At 38.7% G+C, this 22,121-nt stretch overlaps 2 protein-coding genes across 5 annotated transcripts in view; one reads left to right on the top strand and one right to left on the bottom strand.

Annotated features, from left to right (window-relative positions):
- Positions 1-12,772, top strand: part of LOC116717109 (transmembrane protein 65-like) — a 35,111-nt gene extending 22,339 nt beyond the window's left edge. For 3 of the 4 annotated variants that reach the window (XM_032558217.1, XM_032558215.1, XM_032558216.1), the window contains 2 exons: positions 1,740-1,845; positions 2,516-5,565. In XM_032558217.1, the coding sequence (XP_032414108.1) occupies positions 1,740-1,845; positions 2,516-2,659 (250 nt within the window). In that variant the 3' untranslated portion in view covers positions 2,660-5,565. Of the gene's footprint in view, positions 1-1,739; positions 1,846-2,515; positions 5,566-12,670 lie in introns of those variants that run through there. The other variant, XM_032558218.1, reaches the window with a different exon arrangement.
- On the bottom strand, positions 6,867-21,724 carry mboat1 (membrane bound O-acyltransferase domain containing 1). The gene is made up of 13 exons (XM_032558214.1): positions 21,486-21,724; positions 20,127-20,272; positions 19,889-19,966; positions 18,172-18,267; positions 14,698-14,753; positions 14,415-14,469; positions 13,290-13,482; positions 12,712-12,904; positions 12,383-12,486; positions 11,398-11,462; positions 11,157-11,289; positions 10,897-11,048; positions 6,867-9,649 (listed from the first exon to the last, which is right to left on the bottom strand). Exons 1-13 carry the CDS (start codon positions 21,573-21,575, stop codon positions 9,463-9,465), a joined length of 1,548 nt encoding a protein of 515 aa, XP_032414105.1. The 5' UTR covers positions 21,576-21,724; the 3' UTR covers positions 6,867-9,462.
- Between the last annotated feature and the right edge of the window lie 397 nt (positions 21,725-22,121).

A 22,121-nucleotide genomic window follows, 5' to 3' on the forward strand; every position in this document is an offset into this window, starting at 1 on the left:
CAAGCTGCTTTTTGCTTCTGTGAACAACCTCTCATGTTGATGGATGATTCTCAGCAAAAGCATTCAGGAAATGTCATCATCTCATGATCAGTGTAGGTATTGCTGTTGTATTTCATCTCCTGAGCGTTTCTTTTACCCCCCTGACTTCTGCTCAAGCAAGTGTGTGGCGTATTGGACTGAATTTGATTGTGCAAAAATGCCCGATTTGTTGTGGGGTTGTGGAGATTTAAAGAACGAGTTTGCATTTATGGAACAAAATGGTACAAAATCAGTCCTAAAATTTAATCTCTCAAATATTTCTACATAACTTGATGAAACTCGGTGGCTCTCACAGTCCTGTCTCAGCACCAATGGCCACCGCGAGGCTCCGCTATCGTCTTGTCAGACGCACCGCTCGCTGCTATCAGTCCTCCAGCTCGACAGCTCCGGCTGCAGCTTATTTGTGTGAGCAGTGAACTGAGAATCCATTAGTCCCAGTCACTGATTCAACCCCACAGTAACAGTATGTCAGAATATTCACTCAGATTTCTTTCCTCACACACAAACTGCTGCATCTAAAGCCCAGATTCCGTCACACATGGTGGCTGTCCATAAATTTGGTAATAATGATCTGCTATTGTGTTTCTGTTACTGTGTTTTGGTATGCATGCATGTTGGCATATGATCGCACATTTAAGCTGAAAAGGTTAGGCTTGATCAGAAAATAGCTTTTACTCATTTCATTTTCTTGGACTTAACTGTCACTAGCCTTTCTCTGAGCGGTTTCTGAGTTACTTCAATCCTTCAACATTTCTATGCAGAGAACCTCCGAAATTCTCCTGCAACTAAAAGGTTCTGGATAAACGTCCCACACAGCTACTTAAACATCTGACAGAAATGTCCCTCATTAAAGATTCCTGGAAGTTTTAAACTGTAGTTTCACTGTTTTTCTGGTTGAGATTCAGGAATTTCTCCCAGTTTTAAATCTTGACCTGATTTTTGACTTGTCATAAGTTTTACTGCAGAGCTCTCTCTTTCACTTCAGACTCCCATTTGTGTCCTGACACTCAATGTGAATTGTGGGACCTCATGAACACAAACCTGTGTCCCTTTTTTTCCTGTGTGTTTGACTGTTGTTGTGTTTGACACATCTGACTGGTAGCAAAAGCCAAAACAAAACAGACACCTGAGCTCAGGATGACAGAGATTTGGGTTTTCAGTCAGGTATTGTTATCTTGATATTTTGTCTGTTGAGAAAACTCATTGTAAAAACTGAAATGCAAAATTCTGGAGAAAATCTCATCATTTTTTCATAAAAATAACCAAACTAGATCAACTATGACCTTTATTTATTTTTTTTCTTTCCACAACCTCAACACATTTTAGCAATAAACATCCAGCGCCATGTTTCAGATGCATAAATACAGAAAACCTGTTGAGTGTAGGAGTTTCATTATTTACATCTCAACACAAAATGATTTAGTGCTTCACACCAGATGAAACTAATAACGCCGTTAACAGTTCTGAGTGATTTTTATGTCTTGCATATTTTAATTTGTTCCAATCAGGTTTTTCTCCGCCAAGTAATTCAACACACCAAAATGAATTTATTAATACTCTCCAGACTTCTTTTCTGATTTCTTCCTCATGTTGACATCCAGCTGTGTTCCTGACAGGTTATGGTCACGGTGAGAATTACAAGGAGGGAATGGCATTATTACTACAAAATCCTTCAAGTTTCCTTTTTTCCTTCTCTTTAGGCTGGCAGGTTACGTGGAGGCCTTGGCATCTCGACTCGGCATGCAGATTCCCGAGCTGAGTCCGAAGCAGGCGGATATGTGGCAGACCAGGGTCAGCTGTCACACGGTTTGTACGCCAAAGTCCCTTTTATTAAAACCCCCACATCAAGAAATATTAGACTTTAGAGTTTATGTTTGGAAAATATTGCAAATTTTGGGGACTTTTCTCCTTCAAACAAATCAGGCTCTTTAGGATTTACAAAATATGGAAAAACTTTTATCTTTGGAAAGGACTGAAAATATTGAAAAGATGTAATACAGTGAAAGCGAAAAACAATTTAGATTCTTTTTAATTACAGTTTTATTACAATTTTGAGTCACGAAGTATAATATATAGTAATCAAAGAGTGTTGGTTTGTGGTTCTCACTCTCATTACTCAAAAAATAATGCATAAAAATCAGTGTTATTCATTTTGAATCTAGTCAAGGCTGAAACACCCACATCAAAAATATTATACTTTAGAGGGGGGGGTTTGGGGGAAAATATTGCATGTTGTCGGTATTTATTCTTAAAAAAGAAAAACTGACTTTTTTGGTCAAAAAAGTCCTAAAAGTGTAAAAAAAGATTTACAAAATATGAAAAACTCTAGATTGGTCAGACACTGTTAAGATTCAATGCAACAAAAGTGGAAAATAAATTAATACTGAATTTTTGTAATAGTTTTATAAAGTGTCCCATTTTTGGACACAAAGTAGATTGCTTTGACACTTTATTAGGTTTTGCCTCTTGTCTGCAGGGTAAAGCCATCGGTGTGGGTATCGGCTGCATTCTCGGCATGTTTCCTCTTCTTTTCTTTTCTGACGATGATGAGAAGAAGGAAGGACAGACAGAGACAAAAGATGAAATCCCACCTGCTCCGACAAGGAGCAGCAAAAACTGACCAATTCAAGACGGATACTCTTTGTAGTCCCGAAGAAAACCTGTCTGTTTGTGAGACTGACTGGTCTGTCCTCGCCGTCTGGAGTGTATGAGAACAGACTGTTCTCCAGACACTTCTCAAGAACCAAACTATCAGAGTATTCTGAGGAGAATTTTACATGATATATTTGACGAAAGCACAGGAGGCTGGTTATGTGTTGTAAGAGTCCAGACTGGAAGGCTGCTAGATCATAACACCTACTAATACAGACCCTCACCGCTACTTTAAGTCTGCTAAATCACTTCATTATTAAGCACAGACTTTATATCATGAGATGGCAGCTCGGCTGACTGAAAGTTGGATGACAGTTTAAAACATTGCAGCAGCAGAGTTTGCAGCCAGTTTAAAGACACATAACACTACTTAAACATATTCCAACATAAGCTTTGTTATATATTTTTGCATCCAATCATCGTCAACTCATTTAGTTTCTTTCTGTTAGCATTGTGCTTTTGGTACATCTTACGTTTCCCAATCAGCAAATTAGTCCACATCTCTGTTACAGTTAAACATCTCATATAATTTCACTGTTTTTTTTATGACTTGCTAAAGCAGTAATCCATGCGCACTAGCTAAGTACAACCTTTGGAAAGCCTTTAAGAGGCAGTTTTAAGAGTGTGTTGAAGTAAAGAGGTGAGCTAACCGAGGTGAGCTTATGTCTATCTCGAATATGGCTCCAAAACTATTTCATTTATCTCCCTCAGCTGAACAGAAACAGCCTGGAGTTTAACTGCACTAACCTGCTGTTTCCTCCCGTACCTCCGTCATAATTTGAGCTCTGCTGCCCTCTGCTGGCCAACGCACGACTGTTTTCTCTTCACCAGTCCGACTCATGGTTTTCCACCTGCGCAGTTGATCTGATGTCGATTATCATTTCCCTCAGCTTAAAGTTAACTAACCAGATATTCAACAGGTTGTTTTTTTTGCACATGATGTTAATCTCTGTAAGTTGAAATTGAAGGAAGCAACCAAATACAGAGCTGTAAAAAATATTTGCCCCCTTACAGAGATTTTCCAGCTTTTGTTTTTTGGCGTACTTAATTTTCAACAAGTCAAATTCTGCCTTTACTTTTCTGAGTAAAGGCAGACGGTTGTTTCAAATGATGATGACATTTATTTAATGTAAAAATCTATCATAACCAAGCTTGCTTCCTGTGAAATAAGTCATCTCTACCTTGTCTCATCATAAATTAATTTTAACTAACTTTTTTTTTTTTTTTTGCAAAGTTGAGGACAATTTACTCAGACACTGTCAGACTTCTAAAATCAACAAATCACTTACATAAAACGTGTCTGAGTGGTTAAATTTGACCATTAGGTCTTTAGAATCAACACTTCATGCCCTGATCTAAACAACTGAAGAGAAATGATGACACTAACATTTACCAGTCTTGAAAGATTTACAAAGTTAAGGATGGTAGTGTGATGGTCTGGGGCTGCATTGCTGCTTCAGGAACTGGGCAGCGTGCTGTAATTAATGGAACCAGGATTTTTTTCCCCCTTTACTATCAATAGAAGATTTTTCCTTACTGTCTATAGAATCTTGACAGAGAATGTCAGGCCATTGGTTTGTAGCCTTGAGATAAAACAAATTTTAATTTTATATAGCGGGGTATTTATCCAAAGCACATCAGCAGGTCCACTTTAGAACCACTCAAAAATAAAACAAGCAAAAAAGAAACAAAGAAACAAAAGGACAATTCTGGAATAGCCTAGTCAAAGTACCAATATTAACCAGATTTGGATGAGGTGGCATCCAAATATTTATATCCCTCAAAATGTGACTGGATATAAATAATTTGACCAAACGAGAAGATATTTGAAGCTATTTGTAAGGGGGTAAATACTTTCATACAGCACAGTAGTTCTGCTAAAAACTTTATTTATTTTTCTTTAAATATTTATATTGTGTTATTTTTTCCTGGAAGAAAAAAAAATACATCCAGAATCTGGAGTGTTCACGCACAAAATGCATTTTTCTTCTAAGCAGGAGATTTGAGCTGGCCTTGATTGAACGGACTAAATGCTGTCTTAAAACAACAAAATAAACAGTCAGTGTATATGACTGTTTCAGGTTTGTACTGTGTGTATAATACAAATCCTGACAAGTTATAAGAATAGACAAAATGTACAGAGAAATATAAATATTTATGTAGTTTATACATTCCCATTTTGCATGCGTAGATAAGTGTGTATCCTCTCGGGTTGGTCGTGAGATATGAATGATGAGGGAATTTAATCAGCCAGAACTCTAACATGTAAAGGAGGGAGTTTTTGCTCCATACTTTTTGTGGCCCCTGATCGTATACATCATTTTAAAATATGGTGTTTTTAGTTTAAAATCAGCCAAAATGTTGTATCAAGCAAGAACAAAAAAAAAAAAAAGACAGCACAATGGTTAATGGCTGCACTAATGATGCATGTTAGAAAATAATATTTTTGTTTTATGTTGTGCGCTGGCTGACTTAGTGGACTTGTTTACTCTGAAATGTTTGGTTTTAAACTTAAACTACATGTTTTTCTGGTTGGTCTAATGGCCTGAGGGTGATACCTTTTTTCAGTAAACCATAAAAGAAGGTAATGAATTTGGCTGAAAATATTTTCTTACATTACAATTTAACTTCAGGAAATTCTGTAACAGTTGCCGTTACTTTACTTTAAAGAGAAGATTTTTGCATAACCCTGATTAAACATTTGATTTTATTTTGGGCAGTGGAAATATTTTCAAGAACATAAGATGTGATTATTTTATAGCTTTTCATACAAATTATTTATTTCTGTTAAGACGACGTATCTTACATGTCCAAGGTTCCCCTGTAAAGTCTGCTGTGTATATATGTATTAAAAGAAAAATATCAATCCATCAATTTCTTTACCTGGTGAGTTCTGTTCTTGATCCTGTCCCAGGGACAAAGAAAATATGATTAAGAGGGGGAAATTATACAATAAGACAAAAATCTGAGTCTTTAAGTTGATCAAGATGATGTATGAGTATAGATTTTATCCATTTGCATTTAAAAGCACAAATTTTCAAGTAAAATGCCAGTAAGGAGTACAGGTTTTGATAGTCTTCTAGAACTGATTGGACATTTACCAATCAAATTGGCCAATCAGAAGAGAGACTAGTTTTGCTGTATTTAGAGACTCCAGGTCCAGGACATGGAAGTTCTAGTGCCAGTTTAGTTACCTAGCTCAGTGGTTCCTAAAGATTTTCTGGGCCCTTCTATGGATTGTAATAAAATCTCCCCTAAAAAATAAAATCAATTGGGCACCAACCAGACATAAACCTATACACATATTAATGTACCCGAGTAATGTACGGCTATGCAGGTCAGAATTTAATTCAGATCGGCCCAGTTTGTTCCAAAAGAACCCTACATATAGTCTGATATGATTCTATGGGACAGTAATATTACAGTCACATTATCATACAGTGCCAGTTAGTAAAAAGTTATCCAACTCGGGAAGTTGGGGAAAAAGGTGAAAATATCTTGTCTGGGTGCCAATATACCATGTGAGAGTGTTTATTTAATACAGAAGCAAATAAAGATAAAAAGATTGATCTGTTTTGCCAGATCAAGGTCGAGTCTTAATGGTTTGCATTTCAACTTGTTTGTTATTCTACTTGACAGCGGTTTTTATCACACAGCTACCCAAGCATCATTGAAAATCTGGCTTCTAAAACAGATCGTACTATTAATACAGACACACACACTTAATTATCCAGCTTGATGCTTATTTTAGATGAATCGAGGCAGCTTAGTTTGTTTTTAATCTGATGGGCTTTCTTGCACAGAGAATAAACGCTTTATCTATAAAGTCTTGTTTTACTGTATACATTTTTCTATTAATAATTATTTAGCTTTGTAATGCAGCAGTTTTAAAACGAAATGATCATGTTTGTTGTTGTGATTACTCCTCTGTGTTTTCTCTGGTTGTTTTGAGATTTCTATAAGCGCAGGGAAGATCAAAACACAGCACACACACGCCCACGCACTCACACACTCACACACCTACCCAAGACAGTTTCAAAGAGGGAAAGAGAAGCGACACAAGGGACGGGGAGGGAGCCACCCTGAGGATATCCTGGGAGGCTACCGGCTTGGGAGAAGCAATGCGTGGAGAGGATTTTGACTTTGTGCTGAAATAGAGACGATACAAAATGATGCTTATTTTCATCGTTGTTCACTGAAACTTTATTTCACTTTAAGAATAATGTTTAACCACTCACTCTCCTCTAAACAAACAATACTAAAATGGAGCAGCGGCGCCATGAGAAAATAAAACCAATCGACAGACAGTCAGTGCATACAGATAAGAAGTCTGCAAACAAAACAGATCTTCATTAACAGTGTTAAATCATTCAAATAGCTGCTCATTCTGACAACGCACTCATATTGTATATGTGCCACACCTTTCCCTGCTCCAGTCTTGCTTCACCCACATGTAGACAAAACAGCACGGTGTCATTTTTAGCAACAATAAACATAAAGGTTGCCATGCTCGGGGAAAGCTTCATCTTACATGCCCGGCATTTCTCAAATGAGTCTGCATGCAATCAGCCTTTAACACTGTATCACCAGACCAACGTCTAAATATTAAAAACTCTCTCAGAAAACCACAATCGGTGCAACTTCATAAGCTGTCCGGGGCACTGATGTGCATTTAAAGGTTAACATAATCAATATTGTTATTATCATTAATATTAATATACCGAAGACATTTAATAAGAAACCGAATAGATTTTTTTTTTTCAGCCATTACATTTAAACCTTAGTTAAAAATGTTGAATATATTTCCCCTGCAGGGTTTATTCTTTTAATGCAAATCTTGATTTGATTGGAGCAGAGAGCAGAGCATTAGAGAGGAGGAGTTTCACCAGATTAAAAAAATAATATATAAAACCTGTCAGTCACACCTCAAACACGTTTTCTATTGCTTCATGAAAGTGCAGGAAGCAGAGGGTTGGCTCCCACTGCTTGCTGCTGACACCAGGGATGAATCGTGCTAGACTGTTCAAATTTGATCCCGCCCCAGAATTTCCATGATTCCCTGCATCATTGATTTTACTGGGAGGCGGAAAGAGGGACCTGTCAGGATCATTCTTACTGGAAACAGGATGCTTAGAAACACACATCAATTTTCAGTCCTCGGCTCCAAAGATGTATACATAAAGGGGGGTAAGAAGGGAAAATCAGTCATTAAATCAGGCAAAAACAAGGACAACCACAATGCACATCTGCCCAAAGGGTAAAAAGTTGTTCAAAAGCAAATCGCGTCATAAAAGAGTTCCCATATAGCAGGAATAAGGCACTTTTGTTTTATTCTTGTCATACAGAGATCTACTAGGACCAAACACATCCCCAGTGCCAAACTCATAACTCCTCTGTGATCAAAACACAAACCGAGGTTTCAAATGTGCCAAAGTGGAAGCAGAACTCAAACAAATCGAACATTAATTTAAGAATTACACATTTTTAGGATTCCTAGCAGGTGAAGTGTGCTTAAAGAACTGTGCTTCGTCCGTTTCAGCTAAAATCCTCTTACTGTTTAATTAAGATCAGACTAGATGGTGCCACCAGCCACCAGATGTCTCTGTTCAATTGGCATGTCCTACCAGGGAAAATCAGTTTAAAAGCAAATTGTCCTCTTTTCCGTATTGTCCATTTCTTGGATCCCAGTGTTTACGCCCTGGCCATAAAAAGTCTTAGCACGTCTCTTCTAGTTTAACCCAACTTTCTATCCAGTTCCTTTCTACCATAGTTACAGGTATCCAGCCCCGAACGCATGATAGGCACGTTAAGAACGATGTCACTATTAAATTCACACTACTTCTGAACAGAAAGAGATGCAACCTAAAGGGATAAATCACATCCATTAACCTAGTGATTCACAATTAAATCTCCTGTTTCAGATATGCATCAGCTTTTCTAGTCATGTTTGCTGCGGCAACAAAAAAAAACCCAAGCTCCTGATTTACCGACTTACATACAGAATTGTGTTGCATTGAGTATTTCCTGTAGTTTTCATCCCAGTCTATAGGCAGTGAGAGTAATACTGACCCACATTGTCGCTGACAGAAGCTGTTGGCATGTGACTTTGGCCAAATCGCCATTCACTCACACTCACCCGCACAAATCTACAACATCTTCTGGGTAAAGTAAAGTAGGCGTAGCGGCCACAGCCCTGTTGCCCTCTTTGCACGCTCTTTTGTGAACTCACAAGGGCGGCCTTTGTGTGCCTTCAGAGTGTGACCGAGTGCAAGCATGTCGGAGGAGCATGTGCATATTTGCTTCCTCGTGTCCGTTTATAGATGAGTCTGTGTGTGTGTGCGGGTTCTGGTATTTGCCACTCTCCCACTGCGCTGGCTCCCGTCCCACCAGTCGAAGGGGGATGGAGGGATAGAATGGACCAAGAGGAAAGAGAGCTCCGTTTCTCTTTCCACCTCTGTGTTTTTGCGGTTGAAGCAGGCGCGCTGGTGTCAATGTGGGTGGAGAGGGCGGGAGGGAAGGCAGTCGCTGTGGCAGAGGTGGCATCGGAGAAATATTCCTTCAGCTTTCGCTTTGCCCTTACGGTCTCCGAGCTTCTCCCAGTCCTCCAACATGGCTGAAGGGTCTTATTGCATACATCAGAGATGCAGCCTCAATCGTCTGTATTGCAGCAAAAATAATAAATAGCATATACTTTTCACACTTTGAGCAGGCAGAACACACTCCTAGGAAGATCCGAGCCTGGTTAAAAAAAACCTCGTGAGGACGGGACTTTCAGTTTACTTTGCCGTTATTGTTGGAGTGAACAGGCTGGCACTGAGCTGAGCACGCAGCTGCTGAGGAAGAGGAGGAGGCGGGGGGAGACGGTTTGTTGGTGGCAGAGGGTTCTCTGGGTTTATGTTTCTGATGCAGGATGACTGCAGTCAGAATACTGATGATGTGGACATGGAAGTACATAGATCTGGGGGAAAAGGAAAAAAAGGAAACTGTGTATGACTCGTCAAATATTGGCATTTATCCGGTGTGTGAGCACAACATTTTAGAACATTTTCAATCAAAAGAAAATTTTTTCCTCAATAAAGCTAAATAAAACTGGTTTAGAGATGGAAATGTTACATGACCTTTTCTAAAAAAGAGAAAACTTATGATTTTTGATAAATATCGACCACACAGGAAATGTGTTGTCATTTTTAAAGAAATATTTCATTCCTAGCAGCTTCTTAAGCTGCTACCCCCGTGACCCGAGCCCGGATAAGCGGAAGAAAATGGATGGATGGATATTTCATTCCTATTTTTAGATTTTAAAATAAAGAAAGACATCTAACGTTTTCTAAAAGCAACATCTTCTTAAATGGGACGATGATATTTGCACATAGTTTCCATCCCAATAGCAAGAAAAACAGATCAAAAGAAAAATGATACTTTCAGTATCATTCTGCAGTAGAAATGAAACATAATTATTCCATGTAAAAACTGAAAAGTATCTAAAACCTGCATTTGTTTCTTTATCAGTTTTAATCAAACTTTTTCAGAGCCACTGTGGAAAATTCCTAAGAGGCACTGGAACTCTGATTTAGGAGATATACAGTAACATTGCTACAAAAATTAGTCTCTACACCATGAAAAGCCACCAAATGAATCCATGCGTCTGAAACTGCATATACCAAACAGTTTGGCCAAGCTTTCCAGAAACAGATATTCAAGCACATCATGTTTTTGAATAATTTAGAAACAAATTACAGACTTTTTCCCCATCCTTTTGCAAAAAAACCCAACAAATTCTCAGATATGAAATACGTGCAAAGACAGGCGTTTACTTTCATGCTTGGATTTTTCCAAATGTTTACAGATACAGATCTGATTGCTGTGGGATGCATATGTATTCTGACCCACTGTCTCTGCTCCCACTAAACAAAGTCCAGTGCAATCAGTTGCCATCAGATGTTATCTACTTGTTAAATATAGTTAAAATGCAGTGAAATACATTTGAACGGGAGACCGGGCGTTCTGTGAAGGCAACAATGACTTCACAGAAGCATCATGCTTTTTTGGTAAATGAGGATAGAGAAGCTGGTCAGAGTTCATAGGTATGGCACACTTTTTAATATTTTTCCTGTGTGTGAAAATGTGGAAAGGTTCAATAGGGGAATCATTTTTCAAGGCACTGTTGATTCAGAGAGAAGCTCTGCAGCAGCAAGGAGCACCTACCTGTAGTAAACTATAGTGTGTTCTACTGAAAGGAGGAGAAAAGGCATGACAGTGTAGCAGATGGCTAGTTGGGTCGCTGCCCAAGTTACAATGTCATAACCGAGCTTCAGGACTCTGGAGCCGATGAAGTGGTGCCTAATAGACCTCCGTATCTGTTGCAGAGAGACAGATTTTTAAAAAATTAAGGATAAGTTAATTTTCTGGTAGCTCATTTCTTTTAGCTTTCAGTGTTGAAATTCCAGAGAAGGAGGTTTACATACAGCCCTTGCTGCTATGGTAATGGGAATAGCAGTGATGAAGGTGAAGTAGTAGCCTGGATAAACACCGTGCCACAAGGCAGACAGGATGAAAGTCAATGCCAAGCGGTGTTTGGCAGCTCGGTCATAACACACCCTGAAAAACAGGTAGAACGTGAGATGCACATCTTAAGTGAACATCTATTCTAGGTTCTGTCTTTGAAGAGTGTGAATGGGTGTGAGTGTTATTATCATCTGTACTCACGTTTTGAGCCAAATCCCTGTTTGAATATTCCAGTTGTCTATGAAGGTCTTAAAGCTGGTTGCTGTCTGAAAAGAATCAGCATCAGTATTGCGTTCATTTTGCACTTTAATTGATCCATTTGAGGCTTCTGGTTCGTCATACAACTTCAGTGTTTTTAAACAATAAATGAACAGTGTGAAAATGACACAAAAATCATCAAATATATCCATGAACCTCTGCTAACTTTTGGATAGCCATCCCTTAGCAGGTTGCAGAGAAACCAGATGTCACTGTAGTCCTTAACAAACATCAAGAATCATTCTGATTGAATGTTTGACCTCTTTTCATCAGAATTAGCAGAGCTTCAATATGTTGCTTCCTTGGAACAGACACAGAGCCCTCATGTTTGAGCTCCTGGCTATTCCAGAAGCTTTCTGTTCCTAAAACCAGTTTACATGTGTTTCGGATCATTGTCCTGCTGGAACACACAACGGTGTCCAAGTTCCAACTATCCATCTGTCGATTTGAGGGGTTTTCATCAATGCAGTTGGTATATGATGACTTATTCCTAAACACCATTGCCAATTTCATTTCCACTGAGGGTGGCTGTTTGGGTCAAACAGCAAACACTAGGGCAGAATTGCACAGCACAGTGATCCCAGACCTGCATAAAAACTACCTTCCAAAGGCCAAAAGCTCAGTCTGTGCCAGAACAATGCCAGAGTTAAATGAGCTCCACTGTTTCTGAGAAGAGAGCCCAAACAATCAGCCAGAATTTTGCCAGAGACTACTTGATTACACCATAAAGTGTCAGAGTTTAAGATGTATATATTTGAATCTACGTTTATTAATTTGACCTTCCATGGATTATCAAACATAACCCCCCTAAAACTCCTGAAACCAATTCTTATGTTCAAAAAGTTACCGAATTAACAAGTTGTATCATCATCATCATCACACATTAAATAATGAAAAGATGGAATGTGGTACTAAAAACCCAGGCTACCTCAATCCCTATGATGTTGAGATTGGAGACGAGATCCCAGCAGGGTTTTCCACTCCCATCCATCCCCAGGAAACCATAACCTGCTGCATTGTTTACTGCATCAGCTGAAAACACATACAAACATATTTGTGAAATAATTAAGGATTAAGAAATAAAACTACCTATCAAACAATGCTGTTAGGAGCAGACGGGATACACTACTGTTCCAACTACTGTTGCCAGAACAGTTTTCAAATAAACAATAATATTACTCACTTTCATGATCTAATGTATTTGTCTATGTTTCAGATTTAAATCCCTGTTCACTCAAGAGGCGGTGCAGAGCTTACCAAGCGTCCAGGCAAAGTAGAACTTGGGTCTCGCTGCTTGTATGGAGAAGAACGCGTAGGTGAGCCTGCTGAGGAAGGAGGCGTGGCCAACAAAGTGGTCGTCTACGTTGTAAGTAATCGGCAACGACCGAGTGATGACGAGGAAGAAGAACATGCAGCCGCAGCAGACCAGCAGCTTTCGACAGACTGCGTTCTGGAAAAAAAAGGGGGAAAAGAATGTAGGTCCAGGATATCACCTTTACACCTAAAGTTTATTTCTTATTGTTTTCTGAAAAACTAATGTATAATGTGCTTACAGAATAATGTGTATGTTCTTCATGTCATACTGGGTGAAACACAACAAAGTTTGATGTGAAAAGTAATATTAAACAGACACTGCACTGACAAAAAAAACTAAACTAAAAAAAATAGCTGGTTATGGAAGAATACGAAGACAAATCTCTATTTTTTAATTCCTAAAATTAAATGGAAAAACATTGCAAATCAACAAACAAATATTTTTCTCAGTTTACATTTCAGCAACACTTTCTCACGCTACAACAGCAGGCTGCCAGTCAAATATGGGTTAATGAGCTTACAAGAGGAGATGGGTCGGGCGTCTTGTCATAACCATTTTGCCCGTTACATGTTCCAGAGTGCTGCTTTAGCCTCCAGCTGATGTGTTTGCCCTCTATGAAATCGATGTAGTCCTTGTAGTTGCTGCAGGGCCCGACCAAGACACTCAGGAAGTTCAGATTGTAACTCAGATACTCGATAAGAGACGGCCTCACACTGCAGGGAAAGCAAATTCAATTGATGTAAATTATATTTTCCTAAAAAATAAAAAAATAAAAAATCTAGGCAGATAATCTGCTTATGTTTTAACTTTGCACTTTAGGTCAAATGCTGCGCAATTACTATTATAATAATACATGTGCTACGTGAACATTTCCGCATACAAAAATACAAAATCGCACAACAGTCTGCAGAATTTAATGTCCATCACATGTCAGCATCAACATTTTCCTTCCACTTCTCAGTTATGAATTACTTTGTGTTGGTCTGTCACGTAAAATCCCCACAACATGCCAGTAGGTGAAACAGTTAAAGGTTGATGGGATAGTTTTTGAAATGCCTAATGAATTTTCTTCAGCTCGAGTGTGAAATGCGAAGTGCATGCTGATTTCAAATAAAAACAAAAACAATCGCAAAGTGAACTGAACTTACACTGGCACACTTCAGATAGCACAACAGTCTACTTGCTGGTCACAGAGGTCACATTAAAATAGAATTAAGGTCAGGTTGTAAACTGTAGAAAGTAACAAAAACTGAAGATGCATGTGATTGGAACACTTTTTGTTTCGAGTTATTTTGGGGGGTTTTACTTGGTTTTTATGTAATTGGCATGCGTGGTTTGATGACAGCAATTCAGTCATTTCACATGCAGGAAAACGTCAAATGTTTCATGCAAAATGATGTCTCTGTTCTAGGTTTCCAGCATGCTGCTTTTAAGAACAAGCTATTCACCATGATTTCACGGCCATGTCATTGTCCTTGGCTGCTAAAGGAAAAAAAAAAAGTTTTTTTATTCTTTTAACAAGGTGTTAGTTCAGATACAATCCTCTAGTTTTTAAAAAACAGATCTCCTTCCTATTGTTTTCATTGATGCTTGACAAGAGAGTGTGTGCAAAAGCAACTGAAACAATCTTTTGTGAAAAACCTACCGTACAGCCACATGCTTCTGCTCCAATGTCAGCTGTTCACTTTTCTTACACATCCCTGAAATAATAAAATAACACAAATCTAGATCCGTGCTTCTCTCCGTCATAAACTGTAGCCACATTCAAATTAGAATTAAATTATTGCTAACATCACAAATATGTCTTTTCCTGTTTCAAACAGCTCCAAAGTTATTATCCATGGAGTTTTTTACTGACTTAAAACATGTCTGTCCAGCATTTGTCGAGCTCCTGTTTGTATTTTTGTGGATATATTCGGATGTCTTACCGTCGTGTAGATGGAAAGCCAGCATGGTTATCTTCTGGGTTACAATCATCAGAGGTCTATTCAGAAAAAGGAGGAGCACCAGTATATTAATAAATTAGGTTCTGGAGATTCAGTCACTTCTAAAGCAGCTTGTGAAATACAGTTTACAAATTACATGAAAACATAGACATAAAATTACATAGAAACACAGACCGAGCAAAAGATGAACAGAATTGTATGCAGTGTTAAAACCTGGGAAATAAATGGTAAAATACTGCGCTGAATGGGCCAGGATGACTGGTTTTACATGTGGGTGGCAGGAGGAAAAAAATATATATCAAAGCAGCTTTGAAAAATCTAAAGACAACTGCATAATATAGAAAATAGGCTCAAACAGAAAATTGCAGGAATGCTGCCAAAAGTGTAAAACATCTAAATAATGCAGATCACATAAAGATACAGTCCTTTTACACAAACAAGCTGTGGGAAAGGTTTAAAAAATATTAATCTTTCAGTGGTATCCTCTTAGACTGAACATTCTAGAAAATGTCAACCTCTAATTAGGGTTGGGTTAGAGTTAAAATGGCATAAAAACACATGTGGCATAATAGTTAGTATGTCTTTAAATACATTTAACTTTGCTTCTACTTTGACCTGTGATGGACAGAGAATCTGTCTGGAGTGCCAACCTAACACTATCGACCATTGGACACAGAACAGTAAGCATGATGAGATGGTATGTTGAAAAAAATCCCCAAATTTCCCAGTTGGATAGCTGTCATAAAAAGTCGATCGGGTTACCTAGTCTCCATAACAACCATCAGACACTATCTACATGCCAAACAGCTGTTTTAGAGTGATGCTAGAAAACAAACCTTATGTTGCTATCACAAATGTAAACATATGGAGCTTCTTAAACTCTTAAGATTTAACTAAAAATGTCTGCTTTGACATGAAACAAAGAATGTGGAAAAACACCACACACCTACTGTTAGATAAGAGGAAGGATCTGGGATGCTGTGGGCCTGTTTACCTGTCTGAACATTTTAAATACAAATACATCCCAGTAAACTGAATAAAACCGTTTTAAAGTGTTACCACAGCTAAAGATTAGTTTATTTTTAAAGCAGGGTTACAAGTAAGTGTAGCAGGCCCTAACTTTGATACACAGAGTACTTGGAGTTGAAGGAAAACAAATCAGCCACATTAGTATCTACTCAACAAGAAGGCACTGGAATTACATACAGCAGATGTACTATGACAGGCTTTGAACCTCATTACATCTATGCACTGACTTGTCAGTGAAGTCAACTTTTACAATTATGAAGCATTGTCTAAATCATTATTTGGTGTAAACTGTGAGAACTGCAGAGGCAGAGCCTGGCAGTAGGAAGATCCTGATGTTTATATTGGCCATTTTACAACTACAACTACAGCCCAAGACACTTTTATAACAAAACAACACATTTCTCTCATGAGCAGGGGGATCAGATCACTGTTTAATTCTATGATTCTGTGGGAAATTTTGGAATTGTGCTCTTAAACATCAGCAAAAGTACACAAAATAACAGCACAACTCTAAAGACAGAAATCATAACAGTGTGGCTGCCTTTACAGCAGGATTTTGTTCTGATAGAGTGTAATTTTCTGATACTGAAGCACTCTCTCAGCTGGAGTTTGCTGTGGGAGGCTACAGAGAGTGCCTTCTCTGGTGAATTGATGCGTCCTGTTCCAGCAGAGGCAAATCGGGTCACTTATTAATCCACTGCTATTTATTCTGAACCTCGGAGTTTGGCTGAAGTATCTACCTTCACTTTTTAGCTTGAATGTGAAAAAGCACATTCTAAAGTTTCTACAGCACCAGAACAACTGTGTTTTCTGCCCTCAGCTTCAGTTGCTATATGTCCAAGACTTCAATTCTCCAACACCTTTTGCTTTGTTCACATACACACAGGAATGTGGTGCCATGTTATTCACAAACACACATTCACTGTACACAACATCTCTCTCCCCCCTGATGCACAAACACACCCTTAAACACACTCTCATTCCTCTCTCTGAGTGGACTGCATTGTGTGCATGGAAAGCTGTAGAAGGAAGGAGGCAGGCCATGTAGCTGGCAGTGACAGCTCATCAGGAGTTGGTCTAGAGGGGCTGTAAAAGAAACATTATCAGAGTCCCACCCAGCAGCATGCTCTCTGCTCCACTGCTGTGGCCCACAGACTGGGTTTTACCTGCAGACTGTACAATTATTAGCATATGGAAAAGTCCATGAGCAAATAGTTGTCTGCTCAAACTTGGGAGGTGAATCCAAATCAAACAGAATTTCTCCCTGCAGAAAACACTAACGTAGACAAACACAACATAATTTTATTTCACCGCGCTTTGTACAGGTATTAACCTTTTACACCTTTACCACATTCAAAATTTTATGTATTTCAGTGGGACCAAAACTAAATAGTTTATAGTAGACGAGTGGAAAGGACATTTTTTTTTGTTACAATTAAAAATCTGAAATGTGTGGCATGCATTTGTTTTCAGTGTCAATGCCACATTTTGGGTGCTTCACTAACAGACATGCTTATCTATAAACTATGTTTTTGTCCATTTGTTTTTTTAAACAAAGTAGATCAATTTGATTGCTTTGCCAAATATTTTCAGTTGGATAAAGGATAGGACTCCGATTAGGCCATTCTAACACATGAACATGTGTTCATGTCTGTTCATGTCTGAACATCTGGACAGGCAGTGGATACATGTCGAGATTTCCACTCTTTCATACTGGCTATTAAAAAAAAGCCTGACACTGAGTTGAATCCCTAATTCAATATATGACTGTAGGACAATCTGGCTCACAGGCCTGACTGGAAGCAAAGTCACATGGAGGACAAGTGAAGCTGCCAACTAATTCATCCACAGTGCAACTAAACAAAAAGACTGGGGAACACAGTACGCTATTCCCTTCATTCAATCAAACAAATAAAGTAACAGTATGCTGAAAATGCTGGAGTTAATGTTTTAAATGACATAATGCAGAACTGATGTTAAATCCAACTAATGTGTGCTTTGTATTGAATGCGTGTATTTATCCAGGACTGGACCACTTCACAATACTCATGTGAAACCAACTTAAAAGCTCCGGTTCATACAATTAAGAATTGATTTGATCACTGCTCCCATCTTCTGCAAAAGGCAATCAGATCTCACTTTCCTGTTTGATTCCATTCCTGAACACAACGAAGAAAACACGCAGAATAAAATCAAAAACCACACTAACGTACAGTTAACCGGGTGGGCAGTGTCACCTGTGAGCAGCGCTTCCTGTTGTATTCAAATCAGTGTTGCTATATTGACACAAGGATGTGGCAACAGTGGAAGCTCACTGTTTGGAAATGTTAACCGATAACAAAGGAGCAGCTCTACAACCGAACGTCCGACCACGCCGTCATCGAGTGGGCGTGGTGAAGCGCAGGTGAGGATTTATTCTGTCCTTACCCGGAGAAGTCCGTGGAAAGTATGCCGTAGCTGTAGATGAAGACTCTGCTCACGTGGCACGCTGTCAGATAGCCCATAGCGGTCACCATGGAGTACCTGTGGGTGTGTGTGAGGGCAGAGAGAAAAAATAAGTAATGCAGTAATCCATTCAGAATATCCTTGTTGAATGAGTATAGGTGTAACTGAAGCGTTTTTCACCATCTAATGACTCATGTGAGTCATTAGATGACTCACAATTTCTCAGTGCTGGCGTATTTTTTGAAACTTCTTGGAAAATCTTTTTTTTTTTTGCTCATAAAGCTTTCAAGAAGTTGTGAGCAATATTAGGAAATCCTGACAACTTACTGGATAGGATACGATGATTGCCACATGAGTACACCATACAATTTCTGTGAGTTTCCCATTTCAATCACAAACTTCAGTGCATTTTCTTGGGATTTAAACTTTAAACCCACCACAAAGTAAAGAGAACTGTCAAGTGAAAGGAAGGCGTGGTTTTCTAAATGTTTTACAAAATAAAAATTATGTTTGATTGATATGGACGGTGTAACCAAAACATGTGAAGAAAAGCTTTGATCAAGAAGTTCTGAGGTTTTTATATTTTAAATCCCCAAAACTTACATCTGCAGTTTCACCTTTTAAACAGTGGGGTGAAATCACAGTTTTTAAACCTTTTGAGGAATCCAGTGAGCAATATTGCCAAAGTCACAGGAAACATGTATGTGAGGCAGCTACAAACCTCCATCTTTATTGTATGAGAAAAAAAATATGATAAAACTCAGCTGGAGATCTTTGATTGTGTGGCAATTTATACACAGTCACATAAAAAGTTTTAAAACTCCAAAAGTATGGAGAGAGAAAAAAGCAACCATCATAGAAAATGTATACATTTTCCACAACAACCTTAAAAAACAATCTGAAATATTGAACATGTAACGGCAGTTCAAAGTTTGGCTTGATGTATTCTTTCACTTTATCTTGAACCAGTGAAGGGGAAGCTCAATTTTGGGTTTCAAAAGCTTTTGTATAGAGTCAACAGGGTAAAGTTGATCTTTTTGCCACTCTGCCGGCAGGAATTCCTTGCACATGCGAATAACACAACTTGTCTTACCTCATTCATAGGACTTGGTTCATGAAAACAAGATTGAAACAATGCTTGAGGAATGTAAACAGCAGAGCCATTCAGCCAGATGCATGGAAAAATATGTATGTAGCACATAAAAAACAAAAATTTTTGCACACAGACTGTCCTTATTAGTCAGGAATATCAGGCTGCCTTGCATCTGGCGTGCTCCTCGTTGGCTTGAGGTTTTAACGACAACGCGACTGACGTGGTGGATTACGCGACTGACTGCACTGTCAGAATGCATAGAAGGAAGTGGTTTCGTTCAAGCAAGACAAAAACAACTCTAACAATTTTCTGCAAGATAGATAATTGCCATCATTGTAAGTCCAAAGTAAGCCCACCTGTAATTGGTTTGGTTTCTGGGAGGGACTGATCTAGTCTGACAAGATTAACCTGAAATCAACAAGAACCTTAATAGCTAGGGCTGTTACACCAACTCTGAAAATAGAGTTCTAGGAAGCAGATCTGCCATCCATGTGTCGAAATGACAAGTTAGACATGTTTGTCGGGTCCAGATACGCTGTTTTCCTAAAACCACAAGACAGGTGAGTCCTGACAAGTTCACTTAGCGGTATAAAGAAAAACCCTTGCCTGTGTACATTGTTGATGTCAGCTTTAATGATGAGAAAATAGTTAACAGCCACCACAGCGAGGATATGGGTAGAATACCTGCAGGAAAGAACACACACAATCAAAGGAGATATGTAAACTGACTACAAGTGTTGAATTTCAGATCTGTATTCATGATGACATCATTATGTTTGAATGGACTGATTTGTAAATAAAAGGACATAAATGGGAGACGGCGTGGGACAGTGTCACACCGTACCATCCGAAGCAGAAGAGGAGAAAAGCGATTCCTAGGAGTGTGGCGACAGCATGCCGGACCATGGGGCTCGCATGGTTAGGACTGAGGTAGAGACGAAACCAGAAGGCAGCAAGCAAAGCAAACAGCTGGCAGGCCAGGAAGTTCACCTGGATTGGGAGTGGTGGGAGGGAGGGGTTCAAAAAAATGAAAGAATGAGTCTAGAGTGGTCAAATGCTCCAGTAAATTGGGGTTCATCATAAACCCCTGAAAATGAGGCTGCACAATATGTCAAATCCAAATCATTATCACTGTATTAAAAATTATCTTAGATGCAGTATTGGATAGGCTATCCATCAAAAGTCTACTTTACAATAATACATGTGGCCACTTACATGTACTCTAAGAGTTAATTATGCCAGCCAGTCTGGTTTTAGTCTGGATGACACTAACCAACCAGCTAAAGCCGACATCATCACAAGGTCCTTTGCCTTGGTTCTGGGATTCATGCACACATTTCACCTCAAAGTGATTTCCTCTAGTAGGACACAGAAAACAACTTTTTCCATAGTAGTCAACCTATGATGGCTGAACTAACCCACGTTGTTTATATTTGTATATAATTGTTTTACCAGACGAACATGGCAGCTTCATGCATCTGGAAATTGTGCTTTTAAGGATCAACCAGGCTTGTGGAGGACATCTACCCATCCATCAATTAAGTTGTTTTTTATCCTTTGTTCCAAAACCTACAAATTTTAAACACACTTAACTTTAGACTTTAACTTCACTAGACAACAAAAAACATAACCCTAAGAAAAAAAATGGGTTTTTTTAAGGGTCAATTATGTTTTGCGGCTCTAGACAGATTTAATTCAATATGAAGACAAAAGGAGACTGGTTGGAGATTCCAGATCTAAGAAGTATTCATTTTACAAAGAGTCAGGATTATGGATCACACTGGACATGAATAAAACAGAGGAGAGGACATGCCTGAAGTAATTATATCTTTCAGTCTTTGATATTAACTCCTGGCCCCTGATCCACGATATATGGTGAGAAAATAACAACACTATATAAAAAATAGAATAAAATAAACTGATGGTATTTTTGTTTTTAATGTTATTAGTGTCTGGCTGCCCATGTAGGAAACCTGGAGGCATGCCCCATAATTACCTGTAACGTCAGCCTGCGATAAGAGGTTGGATATTTATGCTTCCTAATTTCGACAGATCAGCACCTGTTTTGATTTGATTCCGGCCCATATATTAAATATCACGTCATGACGTACATTAGAAGAGAACTGATGTTGTGTCGTCAGTTTTAATTCATAAAAACGTCCCTCTGAGGTATAAAGTTTGACTCAAGTCCGATTTGTCCTACCTGGTCCAGAGATAAGCCCAAGTATCCACTGACAGGCAGCAGCCACTTGCAACCGGTAGTTTTAAATATTGCGTCCTCCCGTTCGCTCATCCTGTGAAGTTTTTCAGTCACGGCGCAACAAATTGGCGGCTGTTCTTTCAGTCCTTCTTTAAAAATAAAAACCTCCGTGATTTTGTCAGTGAATGAGATACATGCTCTGCCTTAGAGGGCGTGTAACAAGCCAAACCAGTCCGGTTAACAGTAAAGACAATCCCTCGGACTCTCCTCCTCCTCCTCCTATTTTTTCCTGCTTAATAAGAGATGACACTTGTTCTGGTTAGTGATTTCAAAATAAAAGCCATTGAACCCTTTTCCACATTCTGTATCTTCGAGGTGCAACGCTTTAGTTAAATATAATTATCAGCAAAGTTTCTTTTACAATACAGCTTATTATCCCGTTTTATGTGTTACTTTAAACGGAACGGTAAATCTCTAACATGACTTCCGGTGATATTCCGAGCCCTGACAACAGGAAGGATAAATAACAATAATGATGTAATGTGGAAACAAAATTTTATCTCAAGTTTCGACAGATAAGAAGCTATGTTTTGTGCTTGGAAATCCCACAAAAAAAAGGTAAATATGAAATCTAAAATT

Source organism: Xiphophorus hellerii, chromosome 3 (assembly GCF_003331165.1).
Source record: "Xiphophorus hellerii strain 12219 chromosome 3, Xiphophorus_hellerii-4.1, whole genome shotgun sequence".
NCBI classification, from domain to species: Eukaryota; Metazoa; Chordata; class Actinopteri; order Cyprinodontiformes; family Poeciliidae; genus Xiphophorus; species Xiphophorus hellerii.

Bases quoted from the DNA above. Each gene is read 5' to 3' on its own strand.
- mboat1 (XM_032558214.1), bottom strand. From the start codon at position 21,575: ATGAGCGAACGGGAGGACGCAATATTTAAAACTACCGGTTGCAAGTGG. The intron at 18,268-19,888 runs GCAAGGGTTTTT...ACACACCCACAG, and splicing joins GACATCAACAATGTACACAG to GTACTCCATGGTGACCGCTA. The intron at 14,754-18,171 runs GTAAGGACAGAA...TTTTCTGAATAG, and splicing joins CTTTCCACGGACTTCTCCGG to ACCTCTGATGATTGTAACCC.